Source organism: Rhinolophus hipposideros, assembly GCF_964194185.1.
Source record: "Rhinolophus hipposideros genome assembly, chromosome: 12".
Taxonomy (NCBI): Eukaryota; Metazoa; Chordata; class Mammalia; order Chiroptera; family Rhinolophidae; genus Rhinolophus; species Rhinolophus hipposideros.
In genome coordinates, this window is record NC_138058.1 from 3,220,416 (window position 1) to 3,247,387 (window position 26,972).

At 45.8% G+C, this 26,972-nt stretch overlaps 1 protein-coding gene across 2 annotated transcripts; it reads left to right on the forward strand.

The window, feature by feature from the left end:
- Positions 1–26,556, forward strand: POLR1B (RNA polymerase I subunit B). 2 transcript variants are annotated; one of them, XM_081067898.1, is made up of 16 exons: positions 6–218; positions 1,180–1,347; positions 1,585–1,731; positions 2,848–2,980; positions 3,494–3,630; positions 4,440–4,663; positions 5,756–5,927; positions 7,325–7,496; positions 7,974–8,255; positions 9,274–9,407; positions 10,933–11,103; positions 11,468–11,624; positions 20,617–20,813; positions 21,198–21,451; positions 21,956–22,883; positions 26,418–26,556. In XM_081067898.1, exons 1-15 carry the CDS (start codon positions 42–44, stop codon positions 22,836–22,838), a joined length of 3,408 nt encoding a protein of 1,135 aa, XP_080924024.1. In that variant the 5' UTR covers positions 6–41; the 3' UTR covers positions 22,839–22,883; positions 26,418–26,556. The 2 variants fall into 2 exon arrangements, with proteins under 2 accessions (XP_080924023.1, XP_080924024.1); XM_081067897.1 differs by lacking the exon at positions 26,418–26,556 and having other exon boundaries at positions 1–218; positions 21,956–24,936.
- Positions 26,557–26,972: the final 416 nt, after the last annotated feature.

The following is a 26,972-nucleotide window of genomic DNA, read 5'->3' on the forward strand; positions in this document are numbered from 1 at the left end:
GCGCTGCGGAGACTGGCTGGAGGCAGGCGTGCAGGTGCCGCATGGATCCTGGCAGCCGGTGGCGGGGCCTGCCCCGCGAGCCCAGCCTCAAGCACTTGACGGACCCCTCGTACGGGGTCCCGCCGGAGCAGCAGAAGCCGGCGCTGCAGGAACTGACGCAGGCGCACGTCGAGTCCTTCAACTACGCGGTGCGCGAGGGGCTTGGCCACGCGGTGCAGGTGAGTGCGGCGCCTCAGGAGCCCTCCCGGCTCCGCGCTCGCTGGCGCCGCCCGGGCCGGCAGAGCAAAGGGGCCCTGCGAGGCCGGAGGCGGGCGTGGGGGGAGGAGAAGGGGAAGGGGAGACCCAGGAGGCGGGCGACAGGGCCCCAGAGAGTTGGCTGAGAGGTCACAGTGTAATCCCAAATGGTTGTGCTCTGTGATTGTGCCAGGCTCAGCGCGGGGCTTGGGCTCCAGTCGACCAGGGGAAGATGAATTTGTGATTCGTGGATTTATATGGGATTGGGAACCGTAGCATCTTGTAGAACAGTTTCTGGGTGCTGAGAGAGTGGGGAGGAGGTCCGCCTGGGCTGTGCGTCTCAACCACCGTTGGCTGTGCGTGGTTAACATGCTAGGAGAGCTCAGTGGTGCCCCTTCCTCAGTGGAACAGCAAAGCTTCCCCCAGGGAGTGGTACAGAAAAGCAGCAGCTGGGGAAGGGCAAGAACCACCATGGTCACCGCCGTCCTCTTTGCCTGACTCTGGCCTCAGTGTGAGGCCACAGGTGGATGAATGTACAAATATCAGCATCAAGAATCGCATTAGTGTCTGGTCCTGAATCAGGAGATGCTTCCATATCCTTGCTCTCTTAGCAGCAGTCCCATTAGTCTTGCTGTGCTGTAGAGGATGCAAAGAAAGAAGAGAGGAGGCAGGCTCCTGGGTCAGAGAACAGCTTTGTTCTGTATACGTACGTTCCTAGAAGCTTCTAGGAATCTGACACGTGGCAGACACTCAAATATTGGAGTTAATGCCTTCTAGTTTTAGGTACGTGGTGAGGGTGTGAGTAGACTGGAAGTAGCTTTCACTGTCATTTAGATGTGTCACGTCAGCATTATCGTTTTGTAGAAAATTCATGGGATTTAGAAGGGTCTTAGTGAAAGAGTGCCTTGGACATGCAAGCAGTTAATAGTGTGAATTGTATTTCAGGCTATACCTCCCTTTGAATTTGCTTTCAAAGAGGAGCGTATCTCTCTCACTATCGTGGATGCTGTCATCAGTCCTCCCACAGTCCCCAAGGGAAGCATCTGCAAAGAGCTCAGTGTTTATCCAGCAGAATGCCGGGGCCGGAGGAGTACCTACCGGGGAAAGTTGACAGTGAGTGCAAGTGACAATGTGTGACTCACATGCTGTACATGTCTGAGAATAAAGCTGGTGCCTAATAAAGTGTAACCAGAATTCTGCTTTCTTGGTACTGTCGTCCAAGAAATCCCAGCTTTTAAATCTAAAAGCATAAAATCATTTAATTTATGGTCTCCTTCCTCTTTTAAAATACTCATTTTTTCTTGCAGATCCCAAGATTTTCTTTTTTCTCAAGTCATTGTTTTCATTTAGGCCGATATCAGCTGGGCAGTGAATGGAGTCTCAAGAGGAGTCATCAAACAGTTTCTTGGCTATGTTCCCATCATGGTGAAGTCCAAGCTGTGCAATTTGTACAGCCTTTCTCCCAAAGCCCTCATTGAACACCATGAGGAACCAGAGGTGAGCGCAGTCCGGGCACTGGGCAGCCAGGTGGCGATGTGAGGGGCCTGAGTGCGGACTCAGTTTTTTGTTCCCTGCTTCGTTTCTGCAAAGGCAAAATGGGGCATTAATGTCTTGTCTGATGCTGTGTATGGTTCATGATGAGTCTCAAATGAGACAGTGTGAAAAAGTGGCTGTACGGTAGAGGGTATTATGGGGAGAATTGGTAGTTTCCCCAGTTTTCTGAATGGTACACATTTAGAGACATACTTATTTTTTAAGCCACCTTAACCCACAAAACTATTGTCTAAAATGTCTCCTTTACCAACAGTAAGATTCTGTGAGCATATTAAATGCTGGAGTTGCCTTCCCTTTGGCATTTCTTTTAGCTGTGTGAGGTGGCTTTGCAGTAACCAAGACATGCAGACTGCCTGCATGGGGTGCTGTATTATCAGTGGGAAGAGGGCTGTGCTGTCACATCTGGGTTTGACACTCAGCTGCTCCACTTACCAGTCATGTGGCTTTGGGCAGTTCAGTCTCCTGAGCCTGTTTCCTCTGCTGCAAACGGGCACAGTAGCTACCCCACTCGTTGTGAGAATGACGTATTATGACAACACAGAGTATTAGCATGGCATGGTTGCTTCATGGTAGGCAATCAGTATAGGAGCTGTTTATTGCAGAAATGTGATATTGATTGGAGCGATTAAAAATGTTTTCCTATAGTCTGAATTTCTGGTTTCCAGAGCTTTCATACAGTCAGCAGTTTTATACCTTGTTTGGGAAACCATACTCATCTGGAAACAAAATGGTTACTGTTTTTTATTTGTTTTAATGTCATTTGAAAACTGAAGTCATTTTAGGGGACAGAAAGGCAAGTTAAGTCAGGACTGTCTGGTAGAGAAAGTACTGATTTCCTTCCACACTTTCCTCCCAGGCCCTTGCACCTTTCTTGTGTGCTTGAGAAGATTTAGTTCACACACTGACAGTTTTCCAGGGACCCATGGCTCTGTCACCTGTATGCCCCTCAGCACATTACACCGCATCTGTGGGAGTGACTTTGATGTTTGCAGTTAGTTGGTGTCCCATTTAAGTTAGTTACATATCTTTGTTTTACATGATAATTCGTCTCTTTGGCAGGAAATGGGAGGTTATTTTATAGTCAATGGCATCGAAAAGGTTGTCAGAATGTTGATCATGCCTCGGAGAAATTTCCCCGTTGCTACGGTGAGGCCCAAATGGAGATCCAGGGGGCCTGGCTATACTCAGTACGGTAAGCTGCAGTGATTCTTGGAACAGTCTCATAGAAAAGTCTTAAGCCATTTTTTTTTAAAGGAGATGCATCTAAAATCATTGATGTTTTCTCTCATATATATACATTTTTGTTTTTCTATTAAGCATGTCTGTGTTGAGATTTCATGGTAGGGAACCCACCTTTTGTACTGCTCCATTCCTTTTAAACTGAAAGAATACATGTATTTACGTTACTGTGTCAGAAACTGAAGACTGGCCTGACTCGGCTAGAGGTGCGTGTGGCCCCAGAACCTGGTCCAGGTACCATGGCTCGCCCCTCCCCTCAGCTCTCTGGTTGATGGCCACCTGGCCTTTGTTCAAGAGCGATTTTGCACCCCAGGGGACACTTGGCAAGGTTTGGAGGCATTTTTGGTTGCCAGTCTTGGCTAAACAGTGATTAGGCTCTAATGATTTCTAAGGGTAAAAATAATTCAGAAAAAAACAATGATTGAAGCAGCTTAGGGTTCCTGAGCTCCAGGCTTTGTTCCCACAGGAGTGTCAATGCACTGTGTGAGGGAAGAGCATTCCGCCGTCAACATGAACCTTCACTACTTGGAAAATGGCACGGTGATGTTGAACTTCATTTACCGGAAAGAACTGTTTTTTCTTCCTTTGGGATTTGCACTGAAGGTGGGACTTGCTGAATGTATTTCTTTAGTGATGCAGTGGTTTGCTGTGCAGAATGGACAGGTTCTCCTTAGCAGAGTTCATGCTGTGTCAGTTACCTACTGCATAACACTACCTCGGTGTTTGGTGGCGTAAAACACATCGGTGAGCGTTTCTGTGTCCCAGTTCCTGTGGACAGGAATTTGCGCGGTCTGGCTGGGGCCTCCAGAGGTCACAGAGAGTTGTCGGGGCTGCAGTCATGTAGAAGGCTTGACTGGGCTGCAGGGCCCCCTTCCATGGTGAGAGCGGCTAGTGAGAGTGGGCTGTGGGCAAGAGGCCTCACGTCCCCCTGCTGGGCCTTTTCATCTTCACCAGACTTAGCCGGCCCAACGAGGGGAAGCCCTGGTTTAGGGAGGACATTACAGGCTGAGACTTCCAGGAGGCGAAGCCCACTGGGGTCGTGCTGGTGTCTGCCTTACGAGCGATACCCTTATTCTGGAGTGTTGGATTTTTTTTTCAATTTTTTTTTTTAATTTTATTGGGAAATATTAGGAAACAGTGTGTTTCTCCAGGGCCCATAAACTCCAAGTCATTGTCCTTCAATCTAGTTGTGGAGGGCGCAGCTCACTGGCCCATGTGGGAATCGAACCGGCAGCTCTGTTGTTCAGAGCTTGTGCTCTGACCAACTGAGCCATCCGGCCGCCCCTAGAATGGTGGAGTTAATAATAATGGAGTGCTAATGTTTCTTGGGTATTAAAAAAATAAGAATTGTTAATGAATTGGATGATTTAGTCATTATTTGCAATTAAAAGAAAACCTTTCTTCTGTTCCAGGCACTTGTTGGCTTTTCCGATTATCAGATTTTTCAGGAGCTCATCAAAGGAAAAGAGGACGACTCTTTCTTTAGGAATTCCGTTTCTCAGATGCTAAGGATTGTGGTGGACGAGGGTTGTGCCACCCAAAAACAGGTTCTTCACTATCTGGGTGAACGCTTCCGAGTGAAACTCAGTCTTCCTGAGTGGTGTCCAAATGAGCAGGCTGCGGAGTTCCTATTTAAGTGCGTGTGCTTTGGCCTTGGGTTTCCCAGGGTGGGGGTCACTGGTTCTTGGTGTTGATATTGGGGGGGGGGGCTCCTGAGCCATCAGAATCAAGATGGACCTCGGGATAGAATCAGTCTGGCGAAGCAGGGGCTGCTTCCTTTTGGTGGCCATCCTCACCGCCCTCTTGTTTGAGGGTGTATTTTATTTTTTGTACTGTCTAGCTTTTATTTTGAAATAACTTCAAACGTCCACAATTGCTGCAAAAATAATACTTTGGACACTTAACGTTCACAAGATGTAAGCATTTTTACTACATTTGCTTTACTTCTCTGCACTTATGTAGATGTTTTTCCTTCTGACCATTTGAAAGTCACAGGCACGTGTCCGCTTTGTCCCCCGAGGGAAGGGCTGTCTCGTCACCATGGGGACTGTTGAGGGAGCCTTGCTCTAGACCAGCACCAGCCATGGGCTGTGCTGAGCACTTGCGTGGCTTGTGTAGCTGAGAGGCTGAAATCTTGATGGCATTCCACTTTAAAAATTACACATGACCCTCAGATAATGCAGGTTCAAACTGCGCGGGTCCACTTATATGTGGATTTTGTTTTTCAACAAAAATACTGTCGGCCTCTGTACCCCAGGTTTCACAACCAGCTGGGGATTGAAAACAGCATTTTCGGTCCTCAGTCGGGAAACCTGTGGGTGCAGAGGGCTGACTGGATGCATTGTTTTATGCCATTTGTAGAAGGGACTTGGTCACCTGCAGGTTTTGGTATCCGTGGGGGTCCTGGAAACAGTCCCCTCCAAAGTTGAAATTTTGGGGAGTCAAAAGTTATAGGTTTCAACTGTGCAGGGGTCGGTGCCCCAATCCATGTGATGTTCAAGGGTCAGCTGCAATAGAAATTTAAGCAGCTCATGTGGCTTGTCACTACCATGTTGGCCAGCACAGCTCCAGACCTTCGGATCATATTCTGTTCTGCTGCTCATACTGCCTGTAAAGTAAAAAGTGATGTTTTGAAAACGAGCAAGGACTTTGAAGTAAATATGAATTGGTTAGTGGGGCGTCAAGTAGTGGCAACTGAATTGTCTTCAGCTTCTTTTTATTTTGACAGCCAGTGCGTCTGTATCCACCTGAAATCCAATACTGAAAAGTTTTACGTGCTCTGTCTCATGACCCGGAAGCTCTTCGCTTTGGCCAAAGGAGAGTGCGTGGAGGACAACCCTGACAGTTTGGTGAACCAGGAAGTGCTCACACCCGGGCAGCTCTTCCTCATGTTTCTGAAGGTGCGTGCCCTGCCCTCACTGGCCATTGACCTGTGCAGGAGGGTGATGGCCCCCACCGGCCTTCCTCTGCCGTGTAGTTTCTCTGGGCAGTTGACTGCAGCTCTTTGTTCTACTCTAGTTTGTTTGTTTACCTAACAGTAAGGGACCTAATCTTGCTCATACCAGTGGTGGTTAAGTCTAAGTGGCCTCTACACACGCCCTGCACATGGTTGTGCTCTGCACAATAGAGCCCGTGTGTCCACATCCACCCCCTCGCTGCCCTATCCTTGTACCCCGGTGTCAGTTCTCACAGTGCTTTCGTGGTCCTTCGGAGACATGCGAGGGGTGGTGACACATTGGTCCCCTGGTGCCTGTGCTCCTGGTTGAGGTCTGGGAGGCGACGCTCTGCCTTCTCGTTCCAGCTCTCATACTGTGACGAGGGTCCGCTTGGTTCTGTTGCTGACATCTGTGTTCTGTGTTGGTGACTTTGCTGCTTATGGCCTGTGGGCTCCGTGCTGGAGTGCTGGGGAGGTTCCTCAGTGCACGGAGGCCGAGAACATGCAATGTCGGCTGACGCTGCTCAGGCACCAGGACAGCTGCTGGCTGTGCATGCAGTGGTGCTGAGTCCGCAGGGGTCTGTCCATAGAAACACACAGAACGTGCTTGTGTGTCAGTGGATGAGAATGCTGTGACCTCAGACTTGCAGGAACTAACCCTGTGTGTAGCCTCGGAGCTAATTCAGTGTTAACATCAGCGCTCCAGAACTCACTGTCAGTGACCAGAGCCGGGGGTGTGAGTGAGGGTGTATATGAATGTGACTGTGGGGGGTGTGACACCAACACTCCAGTACTACTGTCAGTGACCAGAGCGCGCACGTGTGTGTGTGTGTGTGTGAGAGAGAGAGAGAGAGAGAGAGAGAGAGACAGCAACGCTGCAGTGCTGTCAGTGACCAGAGATGTGGGTATGTGTGTGTGTGAGACTGTTCGACAGCAGTGTGGGGGAGGGGTGGTGAGTGAGTGTGTGTGAGAGAATGATAACACTCCGGTACTCACTGTCAGTTACCAGAGCCATGTGAGTGTCTGTAAGTGTGCATGGACGGTGTGAGTGGGCAGAATGTGGACAGTGTGCGTGGCACAAGAATGATTCATAAGTCGATTTGGTGGTATTTGATATTCTGATAATCCCTTAAAGTGACTTAATCTTAGAGGTAACTACAAATCTCCTGATTCCTCGTCGAGTCAGTTATTCTTAAATTCTTACTGAACTGTAAAAACTTGTGTCTGTCTGCTCTATCCATAAAGTTAGATTGAAAATTTTCAGCAGCCTAGAATTTCCTTGATACAAATTGAAATGAGGCGGAAGTTTTCTGTTATTGGTAATTTCAAGTAAACATACGTTAAATTTTTTTCTCATTTCAGGAAAAAATGGAGGCTTGGTTAGTATCTATTAAGATAGCTTTAGACAAGAAGGCTCAGAAGACCAGTGTGTCCATAAACACTGAAAACTTGATGAAGATTTTTAATCTGGGAACAGACCTTACAAAACCATTTGAATATCTTCTTGCTACTGGGAACCTGCGATCTAAAACAGGTGAAACTGAACGGTAGGCTGTCAGTGTGGGGCTTTTGACGAGGTGCCTGTGTAGCTTCAATCCAGTTCTGATGATCAAGTACATTTCCTATGCCTCTTAAAAAACTAAAGACGGCTCAGATCTCTCGGGGAGGGTCACCTGGACAGGTGGTTGGGAGGGTTCTTGCCCTTCATCCCTAAGCCGCTGTGTCAGAATGGGCCGGAGCACTTTTAAGAGTGGCAGTGAAGGCCCAGAAACCTGCGTTTTTTCACATGATAAATAGTGTGCAGATTGTTTTAGGACTGAGAGCTGCCTGTGTGTTCACCAGCCCCTCTGATGGACCCCTCTGAGCACTTGCTGCTGTGTGACCATCTATGGTGTCCCCACCGTGGAGGTGCTCGTAGAAAAGCTAGGCGACCAGCTGGGCTGAGACGGGTTGTGAAATCTGGAGGCTTTTTAAGTGCAGCCTGTTTTTGAATGACTTTTGTTTTATCAAGGGCTTGGCTTCCTGCAAGACTCTGGACTTTGTGTTGTGGCAGATAAGCTGAACTTCGTCCGCTACCTCTCCCATTTCCGCTGCGTGCACAGAGGGGCCGACTTCGCCAAGATGAGGACCACCACAGTGCGCAGGCTGCTGCCAGAGTCCTGGGGCTTCCTGTGCCCCGTGCACACCCCCGACGGGGAGCCCTGCGGCCTGATGAACCACCTAACGGCCGTATGTGAGGTGGTCACGCAGTTTGTGTACACGGCGTCCATCCCAGCTTTGCTCTGCAACCTCGGTGCGTGGGCTGTGTGCGTTTGCACGGCAGATGCCGTGAGAATTCCCACAGGGCTGTATCACTTCTGTGCAGGAGCTGGGCCACTCCTGGGCTTCTCCTCAGAAGGTCAGGTCCATGCTTCACAAATGAGTGGAGCAGAAATTCATGTTTCGTTCGTTAAAAAGAAAAAAGGAGGTTAAAGCATTTAAATTACAGCAGCATTTAACGCCAGAAGTGATGTTGGGGTCACTGGGCTGCACCTGCTGGTCCGACCGCTGCGTCACTGAGCAGGAAGCAGTTAAAAAGGAGGTTGTCCATTCTGTACCCTGAAGTTCGCAGAGCCACAGCCTTTGTTCCTGGGGGCCTGGCAGCTGCTCTCTGCCTTTACTGGCGGACTAGACTATCTTGCCTGCTGGCCTTCAGGTGTGCTGCTGGGTTTGGGGTCACAGTCACTCGTCATGGTGCCCCTTTCAGTCTTCCGGTCCTCGGGGTCTCAGTTGTGATCTGGAGATAGGCATGATCTGTGGAGGGGTCTACACGCTGAAGCCTTACTCCCAGGACTCAGGTGGTAGGTATTCTCAAGGAGCCAGAGGCTATTGGGTCACAAGTCACAAAGTCCCTGCTTAAAAGTAATTCTGCCAAGGAGAACGAGGCCTTTGAGGAGCCCCAGGGAAGGGGATTCCCAATTACTCGAGATTCGTGGGTTACGATCACTGTAATTGTAGGTTCTCTCTCTGCAGGGACAAGAATCGCCTTTGCCACCAGTGATTAAAATGTCCAAGTGTAGGAAATGCTAGAAAGGAGGGGTGAATATAGAGAGGACAGTGTCTCTGGCTGCAGAAGGAGAGATGGGAAGGAGGACGTGGCACTATGGAAGGTCTGGGGTGACAGATGCCGTGGGGGCATGCTGACTTCGAGCAGCCATTCTGCTTCAGGAACAAGATCACTGGGTGTCTGCAGTGACGGTGCAGACATCCGGACGGACTCTCCAGTCTTGGAAAGGCATCCGGATGTGATAACCCGGTCTGTCATTCCCCAGGGGTCACGCCAGTCGATGGAGCTCCACACCAGCCGTACACCGAGTGCTACCCTGTCCTGCTGGATGGCGTCATGGTGGGCTGGGTAGACAAGGAGCTTGCCCCCGGCGTCGCATCTTCTCTCCGGCATTTCAAGGTGACCTTGAGTTTGTGGATCGTTGTGCCCCTTGTTCTTGGGTTTCAGTCCTCCTCTAGCTGCTCAGGTAGCCCTGGGCCATCTAGGGTGGTCGGGCCTGCTGGTCAGACGCTGATTCTGAACGTACCTTACATTCCCTCTGGTGGTACCTTGCTGTGCTGGGGTCAGTGACAGATATGTGACTTGTACAACTCTTTGGGTAGTTTTAGTGAGGCTGTTAATCTAACAATTTTAACTTCTTTGTAAATGCTGGTGGCACGTAAGGGCTCTCAAAACATGAACTTCGTATTTCAAGTAACATAATAGCAAAGAGATGCACATTATAAGCCATGCCCTGTGGTCTTGGAAATACACTTTCGGATTGTCAAGCAGACACCCTTCCAAGCCTCCACTCAGCAATCCGGCCTCTAGAAGCCGGGCTCTGCAGTGGCAGGATGGACGGTAGTTCATGCGCTCGTCTCTTGCATTTCGTTTGGGTTTTTTCAGTTTTGAAAAAAACCTGAAAAACTTACTTTGATTTAATTACACTTAAAGCCCATTGGAGGTATGCAAAAGAAACCCATGCTTTTAAAATTTTGTTTCAATGTTCCCCCCCTCCTTGTCATTTCTTAGTATATTTGTGGGCCTCTCCCCTCCCCTTTTTTTTCTCTTTATTCGGTTAAGTATTGATTTGTTGGGTTTTGTGTTGTGTTTGTGTGTTTTTTTTAAAGAACCAAGAATTTTGATTTATTAATTTGAACCTCTTTTTGTACTCTACCTCATTAATTTCAGGGTTTATCTATATTACAATTTCTTTTTTTTTTCTTTACTGGGGAATACTGGGAAACAGTGTGTTTTTCCAGGACCCATCAGCTCCAAGTCAAGTCGTTGTTTTCAATCTAGTTGTGGAGGGCGCAGCTCACTGGTCCATGAGGAAATCGAGCCGGCGACATTGGTGTTATGAGCGCTGCGCTCTAACCAACTGAGCCAACCATCCGCCCCGATCTTGCAGTTTCTTTACCTGTGCTTTTTGGAGAGGTTATTTTATTCATTTTTTAACTTTTGATTTAAGAATTTAATTCATTTATATTCATTCTTCATTTTTATTGATAATGTGTTTGTGAATCTCCGTAAGATTTGATATATAGGTTTTGTGTTTTAATTTCCAGGTAGAAGGGTCTTTTCATTAAATACATTTTAAAATACAACCAGTAACGCAGTATTTTAAGACATCAGAGAGCAGAATGTTATTTAGATGTGTCCATGTACCTTCCTGGTACCTTTGCCACAATCTCAGTCACTCACAACTGGTTTGCCTGGCAGTGTGGCTGAGCCCCCAAGAAAGTAGGGCTTCTGCCCACTCTACATTTGGTGCGAGTGGCATTCTAGGGGGCAATAAGCCTGGCAGAGCACCCTCTTTGATCCCTGCATAATTAATTTCCTAAGATGCTGATTTTTACCTCCATCTCCCTCTGCCTGCCTCCTGGGTGGCGGGGGACAGAACCCATCACTGCTCTGCTCTAAACTCGCTTATTGTTGAAAACAGGTGTTGAGAGAAAAAAGAATTGCTCCCTGGATGGAGGTGGCACTTGTCCCCATGACAGGAAAACCGAGTTTGTACCCAGGACTGTTCCTTTTCACCACTCCCTGCAGGCTGGTGCGGCCTGTGCAGAACGTGGAGTTGGGCAGAGAGGAGCTGATTGGGACCATGGAGCAGGTACGCTGCTGGGTCGTGTGTGACATCCGCACATTTCTTGCTGCTGCTTTTGTAAGGGGAGTATAGCCTAAGAGCGACCGCATCCAAAAGAAAGCCAAAGCTCCCTTCAGCCACTGAGACCGGGGTCCCGGCACTCGCACAGGAGTCGGAGGGTTCCCTGCCCGCCTCACCTGCCCACCCAGGCTCACTCACAGTCCCTGCAGATGGGGGGCCTGTGCACCTGCTTAAAGCGAGCTCCTTCCCGTCCCCTTCACACATGGTCCAGGGGACATGTGGAATGGCGTATTAAGGCCTATGGTCCTCGCAAACCCTGCTCTGAACCCGGACAGCAGTCTTGACGCCCCCTTCCCCTACTGTGCCCCAGATGTTCATGAACATCGCCGTCTTTGAGGATGAGGTCACATCCGGAGTGACCACGCACCAGGAGCTCTTCCCACACAGCCTGCTGAGTGTGGTGGCCAACTTCATCCCCTTCTCGGATCACAACCAGAGTCCACGGAACATGTACCAGTGCCAGATGGGTGAGGGGGCATGGGTGGCGGTCACCTACGGGAGACAGATGCTTCTCACTGTTTGTCTCGAAACCACTTCGAACTCAGGCAAGTTGCAAGACCGATACAAAGGTCTCCCGTAAACCCTTTGCCTGATTCTCATATTTTGCCCTATTTTTCACAACTGTTTGGCATTTGAAGGTAAATTGCTGGTATGGTGCCCTTTGCCCCTAAATACTTCAGTGTGTTTCCTAACAAAGATAGTCATTTCTCTAACGAAGGACAGTTATTAAAATCAAGAAACTTAACATTGATACTGTCAACTATTTTATATTCCTTATTCAACTTTTGATCGGTTGTACCAAAAACAAGGCTTGTGGCAATTTTTTGTGTGGAGCACCTAGTCTGAGATCACACGCTGTGTTTAGTTGTCACATCTCTTTAGTCTCTTTTGAGCAGACCTTTGGTCTTGCTTTGTTTCTCGGGACATTGACATTTTTGAAGAAAAAGGTAATTTATTTTCTACAATCCTCAGTGATTTGGGTTGGTCTGAGATCTGTGGTTCCACTTGTGATGACTACAAGCACCCGTGTCCCGGTCACACCAGTGCCTTCCTGAATGTCCTCTTTTCACAGGGTGTGAGTCCCCTTCAGCGGAAAATTTCCCTTAGCGTTTGTTACAGGTGAAGATCTCTGGCTACATAGTCTGAGTTTTTGTTTCTTTGAAATACCTATTTCCTCTTCACTTGAAGCAACTGGATTTACAATTCTGATTGGACAGGTTGTTTTCTGGTACTTAAAGATGTTAGCTGTCCCTTCTGGGTCTCTCATTTCTAACTGCAAGTCCAGCGGTTATAGGGTGGCTCCCCTATAGTAACATGATATTTTCCTCTATTCATAAGATTTTCTCGTTATTCTTTTTTTTTTTTAATTAAAGTTTATTGGGTGACAATTGTTAGTAAAGTTACATAGATTTCAGGTGTACAATTCTGTATTACATCATCTATAAATCCCATGGTGTGTTCACCACCCAGAGTCAGTTCTTCTTCCATCACCATATATTTGATCCCCTTTACCCTCATCTCCCACCTCACACTCCCTTTACCCTCTGGTAACCACTAAACTATTGTCTGTGTCTATGAGTTTTTGTTTCTCATTTGTTTGTCTAGTTCTTTTCTTGTTTTCGGTTTATATACCACATACCAGTGAAATCATATGATTCTTTGCTTTTTCTGCCTGATTCCTTTCTCTTAGCATTATAATCTCAAGATCCATCCATATTGTCACAAATGGTCCTGTTTCATCTTTTTTCTTGGGGGGGGGGTGACAATTGTTAATGAAATTACATAATTTTAGGTGTACAATTCTGTGTTACATCATCTGTAAATCACATTGTGTGCTCACCACCCAGAGTTACTTCTCCTTCCATCACCATATATTTGATCCCCCTTACCCTCATCCCCCTACCCCCACCCCCTTTACCCTCTGGTAACCACTAAACTATTGTCTGTGTCTATGAGTTCTTGTTTCTCATTTGTTTGTCTTATTCTTTTGTTGTTTTTGGTTTATATACCACATATCAGTGAAATCATAGGGTTCTCTGCTTTTTCTGTCAGACGTATTTCGCTTAGCATTATACTCTCAAGATCCATCCATGTTGTCACAAATGTGCCTATATCATCTTTCCTTAACGCCAAGTAGTATTCCATTGTGTATATATACCACAACTTCTTTATCCATTCATCTATCGAAGGACATTTTGGTTGTTTCCATGTCTTGGCCACCGTAAAGGAAGCTGCAATGAACATGGGAGCACACGTGTCTTTATGGATAAATGTTCAGAGATTTTTTGGGTAGATACCCAGGAGAGGGATTGCTGAGTCATATGGTAATTCTATTTGTAATTTTTTGAGGAACCTCCATACTGCCTTCCATAGTGGCTGCACCAGTCTGCATTCCCACCAACAGTGTATGAGGGTTCCTTTTTCTCCACAGCCTCTCCAGCACTTGTTACTATTTGTCCTGCTGATGATAGTCATTGTAACTGGGGTGAGGTGATACCTCACTGTGGTTTTTATTTGCATTTCTCCGATGATTAGTGATGTTGAGCATTTTTTCATATGTCTATTTGCCATTTGTATGTCCTCTTTGGAGAACTGTCTCTTCAGATCCTCTGTCCATTTTTCAATTGGGTTGTTTGTTTTTTCGTTGTTGAGTTGCATGATTTCCTTGTATATTTTGGATATTAGCCCCTTATCAGAAACACTGTTTGCAAAAATCTTCTCCCATTCAGTGGGTTGCCTCTTTATTTTGTCGATGGTTTCTTTTGCTGTGCAGAAGCTTTTAAGTTTCATATAGTCCCATTCATTTGTTTCAGCTTTTACTTCCCTTGCCTTCAAATTCAAAAAACGCTCTTTGAACCCAAGGTCCATAAGTTTAGTACCTATGTTTTCTTCTATGCAGTTTATTGTGGTAGGTCTTATGCTTAAGTCTTTGATCCATTATGAATTAATTTTGGTACATAGTGACAGGCAGCAGTCCAATTTCATTCTTTTGCACATGGCTTTCCAATTCTGCCAGCACCATTTATTGAAGAGGCTGTCTTTTCTCCATTGTATGTTTTTTGCTTCTTTGTCAAAAATTATCTGTCCATGTATATGTAGTTTTATTTCTGGGTTCTCAATTCTATTCCATTGGTCTGTTTTTCTGCCAATACCATGCTGTTTTGATTATTGTATCCTTTTAGCACAAGCTAAAGTCAAGGAGTGTGATACCTCCTGCATGGTTCTTTTTTCTTAAGATTGCTTTGGCTATTCGGGGTCTTTTGTGCTTCCAAACAATTCTGATGATTTTTCGTTCTGTTTCTTTAAAAATGCCATTGGGATTTTGATGGGGATTGCATTAAATCTGTATATTGCTTTGGGTAATATGGCCATTTTAACTATGTTGATTCTTCCAATCCATGAGCACGGATTATCTTTCCATTTCTTTGTGTCTCCTTCAGTTTCTTTTAAAAATGTCTTGTAGTTTTCAGCATATAGATCTTTCACAACCTTGGTTAAGTTTATTCCTAGGTATTTTATTCTTTATGCTGCAATTGCAAAAGGAATTGTTTTTTTCATTTCTTTTCTGAGATTTCATTGTTAGTATATAGGAATGCAGTGGGCTTTTGTACATTGATTTTGTAGCCTGCATTTTACTGTATTCGTTTATTGTTTCTAATAGCTTTCCGGTGGAGTCTTTAGGGATTTCTATATACAGCATCATTTCATATGCAAAGAGTGACAGTTTAACTTCTTCATTCCCAATTTTGATGCCTTTTATTTCTTTTTCTTGCCTGATTGCTCTGGCAAGGAATTCCAACACTGTGTTGAAAAGCAGAGGTGATAGGGGACAGCCCTGTCGTTCCTGAATGGAGAGCAGAGGGCTTCAGTTTTTCACCGTTAATTATGAGATTTGCTGAGGGTTTGTCATATATAGCCTTTATTATGTTAAGGTATTTTCCTTCTATACCTATTTTATTAAGTGTATTAATCATAAATGGATGTTGTATCTTGTCAAATGCTTTTTCTGCATCAAATGATATAATTATGTGGTTTTTCTCCTTTATTTTGTGTATGTGATGTATCACATTGATGGATTTGCGGATGTTGAACCATCCTTGTGCCCCTGGGATGAACTCCACTTGGTCATGATGAATAATCTTTTTAATGCATTGTTGTATTTGATTCATCGGAGATAATTGGTCTGTAGTTCTCTTTTTTTATGTTGACCTTACCAGGTTTTGGTACCAGGGTACTGTTGGCCTCATAAAATGAGTTAGGGAGTACTGTCTCTCAATTTTTTGGAAGAGTTTGAGCAGGATTGGTATTAGATCCTGTTTGAGGGTTTGGTAGAATTCACTAGTGAAGCCATCTGGTCCAGGACTTTTGCTTTTGGGAAGGTTTTGGATGACTGATTCAATTTCGTTACTGGTGGTTGGTCTGTTTAGATTTTTCCAGTTCTTCATGGTTTAGCCTAGGAAGGCTATATGTTTCTAAGAACTTGTTTATTTCTTCTAGGTTATTGAATTTGGTGGCATATAGTCCTTCACAGTATTCTTGAACGATCCTTTGTATTTCTGTGGCATCTGTGATAACTTCCCCTTTTTCAATTCTGATTTTATTAGTGTCTTCTCTCTTTTTATCTTAGTGAGCCTAGCCAAGGGTTTGTCAATTTTGTTAATCTTTTCAAAAAACAAGCTTTGTCACATTAATTTTTTCTATTGTCCTTTTGTTCTCTTATTTCATTTAGTTCTGCTCTGATTTTTGTTATTTCCTTTCTTCTGCTGACCTTGGGTTTCATTTGTTCTTTGTCTAGTTCTTAAAGGTGTAACATGATGTTTTTTATTTTGGATTTTTCTTGTTTCTTGAGATAGGCCTGTAATGATATAAATTTCCCTCTTAAAATTGCTTTTACTGCATCCCAAAAATTTTGGTAAAATGTATTTTCGTTCTCATTTGTTGCTATGTATCTTTTGATCTCTCCTTTAATTTCTTCTTTGACCCGGTCATTCTTTAAAAGTGTGTTGTTTGATCTCCATGTATTTGTGGTTTTTCCTGCTTTCTTTTTGCAGTTAATATCCAGTTTCAAAGCCTTGTGATCAGAGAATATGCTTGGTATGATATCCGCCTTCTTAAATTTGCTGGGGTTACATTTATGTCCCAATATATGGTCTATCCTTGAGAATGTTCCATGCACACTAGAAAAAAATGTGTAGTCTGATGTTTTAGAATGAAGTGCTCTATAAATGGTAATTATGTCCATTTCATCTAATGTGTCATTTAGGGCCGCTATTTCAATATTTATTTTCTCCTTGGATGATTATCTATAGCTGTCAATGACGTATTTAGGTCCCCTAGTATAATTATGTTTTGGTGAATTTCTCCCTTTAGTTCTGTTAGTAGTTGCTTGGTATATTTTGGGGCTCCCTGATTGGGGGCATAAATAGTGATGACTGTTACGTTTTCTTGTTGTATAGTCCCCTTTACCATTATGAAATGTCCATCTTTGTCTCTTGTTACCAGTTTCACCCTGAAGTCTGTTTCATCTGATATCAGTATAGCTACACCTGATTTTCTCTGGGTACGATTTGCTTGCAGTGTCAATTTCCACCCTTTTACTTTGAGTCTATGCTTGTCCTTGTAGCTGAGATGTGTCTTTGGAGACAGCATATGCTTGGGTTTTTTTTATCCAGTCTGATACTCAGTGCCTTTTGATTGGTGAGTTCAGTTCATTTATTTATTTTTGGGGTTATTACTGATATGTGAGGATTTCCTGTCATTCTGTCTTTAGTTTTCTGGTAAGACTGTCTCTCCATTATTTCTTTGCCTTTTTGTTGTCTATTATTTCTGTGTGGTGGTATTCTATGATGTTTCCTTTTGTTTCTTCTTTTATTACAGTATATATATCAGTTCTGGATTTTTTTTGAATGGATACCCTTAGGTTTATGTACAAGAAAGTTTGATATTTAGAGTATTCCATTTTCTTCAGCACACCTACTTTCTCCTTCTAACATTCCAGTTCAGGCCTTTACTCTCCCCTTTTTTATGTATTGGTTACCACAAATTGTCCCTGATGGTGGTGGTCGAATACCCTCCTTTAGTATTTCTTGGAGTGCATGTCGTGTATTATAAATTCCCTCAGCTTCTGTATGTCTGGAAAGGTCTTTATTCCTCCTTCATAGCTAAAGGATATCTTTGCTAGGTATATTATTCTTGGCTCATAATTTCTCTCTTTCAATAGTTTGAATATTTGGTTCCACTCCCTCCTGGCTTGTAGAGTTTCTGCTGAGAAATATGATGATGATCTAATGGCCTTTCCTTTGTAGGTTACCGTTCTCTTTTCCCTGGCTGCCTCGAGTATTCTTTCTTTACCGTTGATTTTGACAGCTTCAATAGGCCTTAGAGAAGGCCTGTTGGGGTTGAGGTAATTAGGTGTTCTATTTGCTTCTTGGATTCGAGGATCCAGTTCTTTCCACAAGTTTGAATATATTCGCCTGTTTGTTCGAATATACTCTCTGTTCCCTTCTCTCTTTCTTCTCCTTCTGGTATGCCCATTATTCTTATATTGATCTTTCTAATGGAGTCAGAAAGTTCTTTTAGAGTTCTTTCATTTCTTTTAAGTCTCAAGTCTCTTTCTTCTTCCATCCGTGTCATTTCCAGGTTTCTATCTTCGATTTCATTGATTCTTTCCTTCATCTGGTCAACTCTACTACCTAAGCTGGTTATTTCATTCTTAATTTCTTCTATTGAGTTCTTAATCTCCAGAAATTCTGTTTGGTTCTTTTTTAAAATTTCAATCTCTTTCTTAAAATGCTCATGTTGTTCTTTGATTGTGTTTCTGAGTTCATTCAATTGCCTTTCTGTGTTTTCTTGCACCACATTGAGTTTTTTCAGAACTGCAATCTTGAATTCTCTGTCATTTAAGTCACATATTTCCATATCTTTAAGTTCCTTTTCTGGAGACTTTTCACTTTCTTTCTGAGCTGTCTTGTTGCCTTGGTTATTCATGGCAATTAATGATTTATTTTCTTCCTAGACCTCTGCAGGAGTGGGTTCTGCAACAGGTTGATAGGAAAAGGTCTTTCTTTTGTTTTCCAGTACGTGTTGGTAGAATGTTTTATTTTCTCTCCGACTGCAGCCTTTTTTCGTTCTCACACTGTAGTGTTATATTTTCTCTGCACTATTCCAGCTTCTCACACAATGGGGGGATTCCCTGGAAGGCGGGCTTCTCCTCTGTTAATAGTTCGCCTGAGTCACAGGGTGCAGTGTCCATTAGGGTATGTGGAGAGCTTTTGAAGTTCTTAAGCTCTTCCCACACCAGATTCAGAGCCCATTTTACTCCTGCAGGGATCCACCCAGATAGGTGGGGCTAGGGGCGGGGTGAGTTGTGAGAATTGGCCCAGAGCAATGGCTTCAACCACCACCACAGCTGGTCCTGCTTCCACAGCTCCCTCCCCTTTGCCAGAACTAGTTGGGCTGTGAATCTGTGTCTGCAGACCACAATTCTCAGAACAGCAAATATTCTGTTCTTTTGATCTGACAAGGCTACTGTTCCGCCTCTAGCCCCGGGCAGGTGGGTGTGGGGCAAACTTTGGGAGGGTAGGGCGGGGCGGCTAGTCTCAGAACCTAAGGCTCCAGTTCTCTGTGGAAGTGAGGGCTTAAATCACCGTTTTCAGCCTCTTCCCTCAGTCTTTTCTCCGAGGTCTCTGCTGTGAGCGTTGGGTTCACCCGTGTAATGTGCTGTCCCCTCAGCCCTGTAAGCCATAAATGGAGCCCTAGCAGTCCGAGTTCTTCTTTCTCCCACAGCTGTGGTAGTTCCAGGGTTCAGCGAGCTCGGAGCACTGAGCTAGGTCTGCGTACTGCGCCCATGCGGCTCCATCTCCGCACTTCTCCCTTTCCTCCTCCCCTGCTTGCACAATTTGCCCACCTTTAGGTGAATTTAGTAGTGGGCCTCTTCATCTTGCCTGTCTGCTGTGCAGGGAGTCCTTTGTGGAGTTATAGTTGTTCAAGTTGTTGTAAATTGCACGTGAGATTTCCAGAGCCTCACCTCACGCTGCCATTTTGATGACGTCTCCGGGTTTTCTCTTTATTCTTGGTGCATAGCAGATTGACTCTGGTGTTCTTTGTGTTTTCTTGCTTGAGGTTTGCTGGATACCTTGAATCTGTTTTAAAGTGGAGTTTTTAATAAAATTTGTCATTTTCTGCCATTTTTTCTAAAAATAATGCTTCTGTGCCACTCTTTTTCCCTCCTTAGATTTCAGTTATGCATCATGTACGTTAAACCTTTAATGTACTATGCGCCACTCGTTTTCTGTTGTCTTTTTCCCATCTTATTCTTTCTCTTCAGATTGGATCATTTTTGTTGATCTGTCATCACTTTCAGATTTTTGTGTTCTGTTCAGATACTTCATTTTTCGGACTAGAATTTCCATTTGTCTTTTTATAGTTTTTATTTTCTCTGAGATTCTTATCTTCATTGTTAACATAGTTTCCTTTACATTTTTGAGCAGAGTTATACAAGAGGTGCTTTAAAATCATTGTCCGCTACTTCCAACGTCTGGGTCATCAGGATGTCTCGTCGACTGCATTTTTTCTTGAGTGTGGGTGATAGCCTCCTGTGACCTTGTACGTCTAGTAATCCTGGGTCATACCATAGACGTTATGAATGATATGTTTTAAAGGCTGTGGATTCTGTTGTGTTCCTCTGAAGAGGATTGGTTTTTAGATTTAACTGACAGATTACATAGCTGGACATGGCAACTGAAGCATGGTCAGGACCACTGGGAAATGTCCCATGTGTGTATCATTCAGATGTCACCAAAGATCTGGGCTCAGTTCATGTACAGAATTTGAGACTCTCCCTTCTGAAACACCCGTTTTCAGTTGCTGTCATGCTCTGAACTCTGTGTCTTGGTTCTCCAAACCATAAGACTGGTTTCCTGTCTTAAGTAGTATCCGCTGTACTGACTGGGCCATCAGGCCAAAAACAATTAAAAACTGACCTGGAAATTCACCCGTTAGTGTGAATGCCTCTCCAGGTTCTGTCCAGTGCACTCAGTGATTTTGTGTGTGTGTGTGTGTGTGTGTGTGTGTGTGTAAGAAAGTAATTAGATCAGTTACTATCCCCTTTCATCCCTTCTCCCCGCCCCCCCTCCCCCACGGCCCAGTACTATCCTGTATCCCTTATATCCCGTTTCTCTTTTATCACATTTCTCATGTGTCCATTAACTGGTTTAGAAAGGTTTGGGATGTGTTCCAAATGTACACACAGTGTCATGCTGATGCCTCTGTCCATATTCATCTCGGCACTGTTTACTTTGTCTGGTTATGTTGATCTGGGCACGTCCACTTCATTGTCACACCATAGGCATAACCAAGACGATTTGTCCATCCCTTGACAAATACTGAGTTTTTCCCAATTCTATCTGTCACCACCATAATCGGAGAGAAACGAGATGCTCAGGAATTTTCCATTTGCAGGCAAGCAGACTATGGGGTTCCCGCTTCTCACGTACCGGGACCGGTCCGACAACAAGCTGTACCGCCTGCAGACCCCACAGAGCCCTTTAGTGAGGCCGTGCATGTATGACCACTATGACATGGACAATTACCCCATTGGGACCAACGCCATTGTTGCCGTTATTTCCTACACCGGCTACGACATGGAAGACGCCATGGTGAGTTTCACTGAGTGAGGTGCACTCACTGGAGGGCCATCCTGTGTCCACCGCGCCTGGTGTTTGGCATGAGTGCTGTTAGATGGCTAATTCCCAGCTGGAGTTGAGTGGCAGCCCCAAACAGTCACAAGCATCCAGATACACACATTCCGTGTGTGGTTCCGCAGATGCTGCGAGAATGTGACGTGCCCTTGGGAGTTGCCCTTTGTGTCGGTGATGATTAGGGATTAGGCCATTTGTAAGGGAGTTCACGTAGGTGATGGGAAAATGGACAATTTTAATTGCATGCCAGATGCGCTACACCGAGCACGATTCTGACCAGTTTTATTTTGAAATTGTCGCTTGGCTGCAGTCCCTTAAATTGATGGTTTTGTGACCTCACAGATTGTGAATAAGGCCTCTTGGGAACGAGGCTTTGCCCATGGCAGCGTTTACAAGTCCGAGTTCATAGATCTGTCTGAAAAAGTCAAGCAAGGGGATGATAGTCTGGTGTTTGGGGTCAAGCCTGGCGACCCGCGGACTGCACAGAAGCTGGACACTGATGGGCTGCCCTTTGTCGGGGCTCGACTGCAGTACGGAGACCCGTATTACAGCTATTTGAACCTGCACACGGGGGAGAGTACAGTGGTGTTCTACAGGTGAGACAGGGCGCCGAGGGCTCTGAGCGGGGGATTGGTCGGTGACACTCTGTCATGACGGAATGGCCATTTTGTAAGTGAGACAGAGGCCTGTGTGTTAGGCCACCCGTGCTTTTCTTCTGGTTCGTGTCACATTGATGAGAGACCTGGTTCATTTTAAAGCTGTAGTTCAAACTTGATCCTCTCATGCGTGTTAACAATGTCTGCTAGCCAAGATGTCAGGTTTGTTGTGCCTCTTAGGAAAATAAAAGTGTTTACAGGTGCCTGTGTCACCTATAAGGTTGGTTTCAGTGGCAGGTCTTTAGAGTAGTTCCCTAATAGCTGTTCAGGGGATCAGAGCTCTGTGGGGACATAACCAGCCCCATTCGTAGATGTTTCCAGGGGGCCTGCTATTTGGGCTGGAGAATACTTTGCAAACGTCCTTGTGAAGCCCCGATTGTATCAGTCAAACTTACGTGTTTGCAAGTTTGCACAAACAGCTTGATCTTCTGTAACATTTCCTAGGAGTAAAGAAGACTGTATCGTGGATAACATCAAAGTGTGTGGTAATGACACCGGAAGTGGGAAGTTCAAGTGTGTGTGCATCACAATGAGGGTCCCCCGGAACCCCACCATTGGGGACAAGTTCGCCAGCCGCCACGGGCAGAAGGGCATCCTGAGCAGGCTGTGGCCAGCCGAAGACATGCCCTTCAGCGAGAGTGGCATGGTCCCTGACATTCTGTTCAACCCTCATGGCTTCCCGTCACGCATGACCATCGGCATGCTGATCGAGAGCATGGCAGGCAAGTCAGCAGCACTGCACGGCCTCTGCCACGACGCCACGCCCTTCACCTTCTCGGAGGACAGGTCAGCCCTGCAGCACTTTGGGGACATGCTGCGGGCCGCTGGCTACGATTTCCACGGCACCGAGAGACTGTACAGCGGCATCAGCGGAATGGAGCTGGACGCAGACATCTTCGTCGGCGTGGTGTACTACCAGCGCCTGCGTCACATGGTCTCGGACAAGTTCCAGGTCAGGACCACCGGTGCCCGGGACAGGCTCACTAACCAGCCTGTCGGGGGCAGGAACGTGCAGGGCGGGGTCCGCTTTGGGGAGATGGAGCGGGACGCGCTGCTGGCCCACGGGGCATCCTTCCTCCTCCATGACCGCCTCTTCAACTGCTCCGACCGCTCAATAGCACACGTGTGCGTGACATGTGGCAGCTTGCTGTCTCCGCTGCTGGAGAAGCCACCGCCGTCGTGGTCGGCCATGCGCAACAGGAAGTACAGCTGCACTGTGTGCCATCGCAGTGACACCATCGACACTGTCTCTGTGCCTTATGTTTTCCGGTACTTTGTGGCAGAACTGGCAGCTATGAATATCAAAGTGAAACTGGATGTCATTTAACTCCATGTGGCCTTTCGGGTGAGGAGAGTTGCCAGAGTACAGAATGTGAGTAGCTCAGTGGCAGTGTGACCAGTTACTCTGCACTGTTTTCAAGGTGTCTAGAGTTCACAACCAAGACCTGACAGGCAAGAACTCAAGGTTTCATTGTAGTTAGTCCTGAAGTTGATTTGTGCTGTATTTATCTGCAAACTCACGGGCGTCCCCTTAAAAAATGGTGCAGTGACAGACGGAAGGGTATGCATAGAAGTTGGTATGCCTCTTTCAACAGGCGGTGGCCACTATTTACTATCCATGTAGAGTGGCGCGGTCCAGTACAAACGTCTCACAAGCCATGTGTGCAATTCTGTTTTCTTAAGGCCACGTTAAAGTAAAAGCAAGAGACAGAAATGTTTTCCAACAGCCTTATTGAAGTGTAATTGTTAGGAAACACTGCAAGTACTTAACTGCACACAGTTCACAGTCGGGTGATAAATACCTCCGAGAGCCTCCTGTGCCCCTTTGGGGTGTGTTGGTGGGGGTGTGTGTGTGTTGGGGGGACCCTGACCTTGCCATCTGCCTTTGGGGTGAACAGCGCAGCACTGTCACAGGTGCAGTGCTGCAGGCCAGTCTGCGGACACTCGTCCTATGGCAGCAGGTCCCTGGCACCCACCATTCCACTCTGTTTCTGTGAGTTTGACATTTGTACATGCTCTGTGACTGGCTCGTTTCAGTCAGCAGGATGTCCTCAGCCCACCAGTGGCTGCAGATGGCAGGATCTCCGTTTTAGGCTGAGGAATCCGCTGTGTGAATGTACTAGCAACGTTTTTTATCCATTCACCTCTTAATGAACATTTCAGTTGTTTCCGTATCTTAGAAATAATGTTAATGTTCTATTTTATTTAATGTGGCATAGCCAAAATGCCACATCAACATGGACTGTTAAAAGTGTGTCGAGGTACTTTGCATTCTTTTTCATACAGTCTCGAAAACCTGGTGGGTGGCAGTGCCCTCTGTGTACGTTCCATTGTCCTGGCCCAGTGATGGGTATTTGGGCTGTCCCGTTCTTGCCTGTTTTACAGCGCTGGCAATACACTAGCGTTGTGTACGCTTGTGCAAGTGTAAAGTGCTTTTCGTTAAAACTTTCCTAAGGGGGTGGCCGGTTAGCTCAGTTGGTTAGAGAGCCATGCTCGTAGCACCAGAGTTGCCAGATCGATCCCCGCATGGGCCAGTGTGAGCTGCGGCCTCCACAACTAGATTGTTTAACTACTTGACTTGGAACTTATGGGTCCTGGAAAAACACACTTTAAAAAATAAAGTTCCCTAAGATTGTTCTTTTCTGAGTATGGCTTTAGGTGACTTCCACTAATAAGGCATGTCGGGCTAAACTGAGAGAAATTATCCATTCAAGGTACATCCTGGCTTCGCTTAATCAAACTGTTGAAAAAAACGAGAGCCATCTTGACTCTCAGCTGACACCCCCCACCCCTTCCCCATTATCATCCCAGCTGGACTCCCCACTGCCTCAGTCTGCCTGCCTCCATCCCACCACTGACATCTTCTGTTTAAGTCTCTCCAGGTTTTTTTAGCAGCAGTAAAAATGGTAAAGTAAAAAATTTTAGCTTTGATTTAAATTACAGATTCACAACTAAGACTGATACTGGGTCAAGTCACAGAGCTGGTCCTGTTTCACCAGTTTCACACGCACTGTGTGTGTGTGTGTGTGTGGTTCTGTTCACTGTTGTCATGTGCAGATTGATGCGACAAACAAGACAGAACAGCTCCATTCCCACAGGCTTCTGTGTGCTGTCCCCTTACATCCATCTCTGCCCCCGTCTAACCTCTGGCAACCATGAGTCTGCCCTCCATTGCTATGGTTTCATTCTTTCAAGACCATTTTGCAAATACAATCAGTTTGTGACCTCTGAGGTTGGCTTTTTCCGCTTGATGTCATTCTCCGGGGTGCATCCCGGTCACTTCGTGTATCGGTCATTTGTTCCTTTTTGCTGCTTGTGTGTCCTCTAGGTGGGTATGACAGTGTTAACCAGCCTCCTGTAGGAGCACGTCCTGCTTGTTCGCCACTGGGGATGGTCACAAATAAAGCCGCTCTGAACATGCATGTAGTTTTTGTGTGAACGCACATTTCCATTTCTCTGGGACAAATGTCCAAGAAGAAACTGCCAGACTTTTCCAAAGTAGCCATGCCGTTTTGTGTCCCCACCAGCAGTGGGTGAGTGGCCGCTCTTCCACATCCTGACCTGCAGCCAATGATGCTCCTGTGTTGTTTTCACCACTGATGAGTGTGCAGTGACGGCTCATGGTTTTAACCCAAGCCCCTGAGGCCTGACGACATTGCACGTCTCATAGGCTTGTCTGCACCTGCTCAATGAAGTGTCTGCTCATGTCCTTTGCTCGTTTCTAAGTGGATTGTTTGTCTTCCTGTTCAATTTTGAGACTGCATTTTATACTGTAGATACAAGGTCTTTGTATCTAGAATATAAACGCAAGCATTCTGCAAATCTTTTCTCCTGATCCATACCTTACTTTTCATCTTCCAGGTGTTTTGCAAAGCAAAATAATTTGATGAAGCCCAGTTTTTGTTTGTTGGTGGATCATGCTTCTGGTATCATGTCTGAGAACTCTTCACCAGCCCAAAGATTTTTTCATGTTGTTTCCTAAAAGTTTTATAGTTTAATACTTTTCATTTAAATCTATAACCCAGTTGTCTATTTTGAGTTTATTTTTGTAGAAGGTGTGAAGTTTAGGTCAACATTCATCTTTTTGCTGATGTACAGCCAGTCACTCGGGTACCATTATTTGAAGACTGCCCTTCCCCCAGTGAATTACTTTTGTACCTCTGTCGAAAGTAAGTTGGCCATACTTGTGTGGAGCTGGTTTAGTTATTTATTTCTAGTGTGAGAACTTTGCAACACTATACACTTCCCCTTCTCTTGGCCTTTGTGCCATTTTTGTCAATATTTTTTTTACATTATCGCTTTTGCTTTAAAGCAGTAATTAATTTTTAAAGAGATTTACAAAATACTTGTTTAATATTTAGCATCACATTTATGTCTTATTTTCATTTTCTGTAACAGATTTCTTCCGTCCTTCCTGTAGTTTTCTTAAGCTTTCTTAGGTGGGACAGGAGCAGCCATCAGGTCTAGTTGTCACCTGTGCTTCTGACCAACTGGCTATAGATTGACCCCCCTCCTCGGGTTCGATTAATTTGTCAGAGTGGCTCACAGCTCAGAGAAACATTTTACTCACGATATCACTGGTTAATTATAGGACAGAACTCGGGAACAACAGATGGAAGAGTGCACAGGGCGAGGCCTGGGGGAAGGGCAGGGAACTTGCCTGCCCTCCAGGTGCACCACTGTCCCCACATCGCCATGTGTCACCAACCCGGAACTCTCCGAACTCCATCCTTTTGGGGTTTTATGGAGGCCTTATCACATAGACGTGATTAATGGAATCTCTGGCCATCGGCTGTTGATTCAATCTCCGGCCCTTCTCTCTCCAGAGGCTGGGAGTTCTGGCATCCTTGGATGGGGCCCAAAAGTCACCTCCATAACATAAAGACACTTTTGTTCTGTCACTTAGGAAATTCAAGAAGTTTTGGAGCTCTGTGCCAGGACCAGTGTGGATGAAGACAAAGATCTACATATTTCTAATTACAAATCAGAATATACCTCTGGATACTCCCAAGACTTCCGTTCCCTTCCCAGACTGGTCGTTCCCTTAGCGCCCATCCCTAATTTAGTGTGTCTTTCTTACGTGGTTCATCGTCCCTCCCCGAGAATGTTCTGCTCCGTGATGCTTTTACTTTCTGGTGCCACAGCAGCAAACCGAAAGTCAGGTCACCTTTGTGTCCCCGCGAGTGTTCTGCTCCACTGGCCCAGAAGCGTCGTCTCCCGTCAGCTAGTCCTGGACGCTGTTCCTTCCCCCTCTCCCACCTGAAGGGCACTCGGAAGGTTTTGCAGGAAGGAGAACTGCAGGAGCCTTGGGTGAAAAGACTGAGGTGCACGTGCCTCCAAGCCTGTGTCACCGCGGCTGACGCAGGTATCGTCTCGGGGACAGCTCCTGCACTGGCCCCAATCTGCCTCACAGAAAGGCGTCACTGTCACCCAATTTCACAGACAAGCACGCCGAGGCTCC

Excerpts from the sequence above, each read along its gene's own strand:
- POLR1B (XM_081067897.1), top strand. The coding sequence starts at position 42 with ATGGATCCTGGCAGCCGGTGGCGGGGCCTGCCCCGCGAGCCCAGCCTC. Across the intron at positions 5,928-7,324 it reads TCTTCCTCATGTTTCTGAAG|GAAAAAATGGAGGCTTGGTT; the intron begins GTGCGTGCCCTG and ends TTCTCATTTCAG. Across the intron at positions 20,814-21,197 it reads ACGACATGGAAGACGCCATG|ATTGTGAATAAGGCCTCTTG; the intron begins GTGAGTTTCACT and ends GTGACCTCACAG.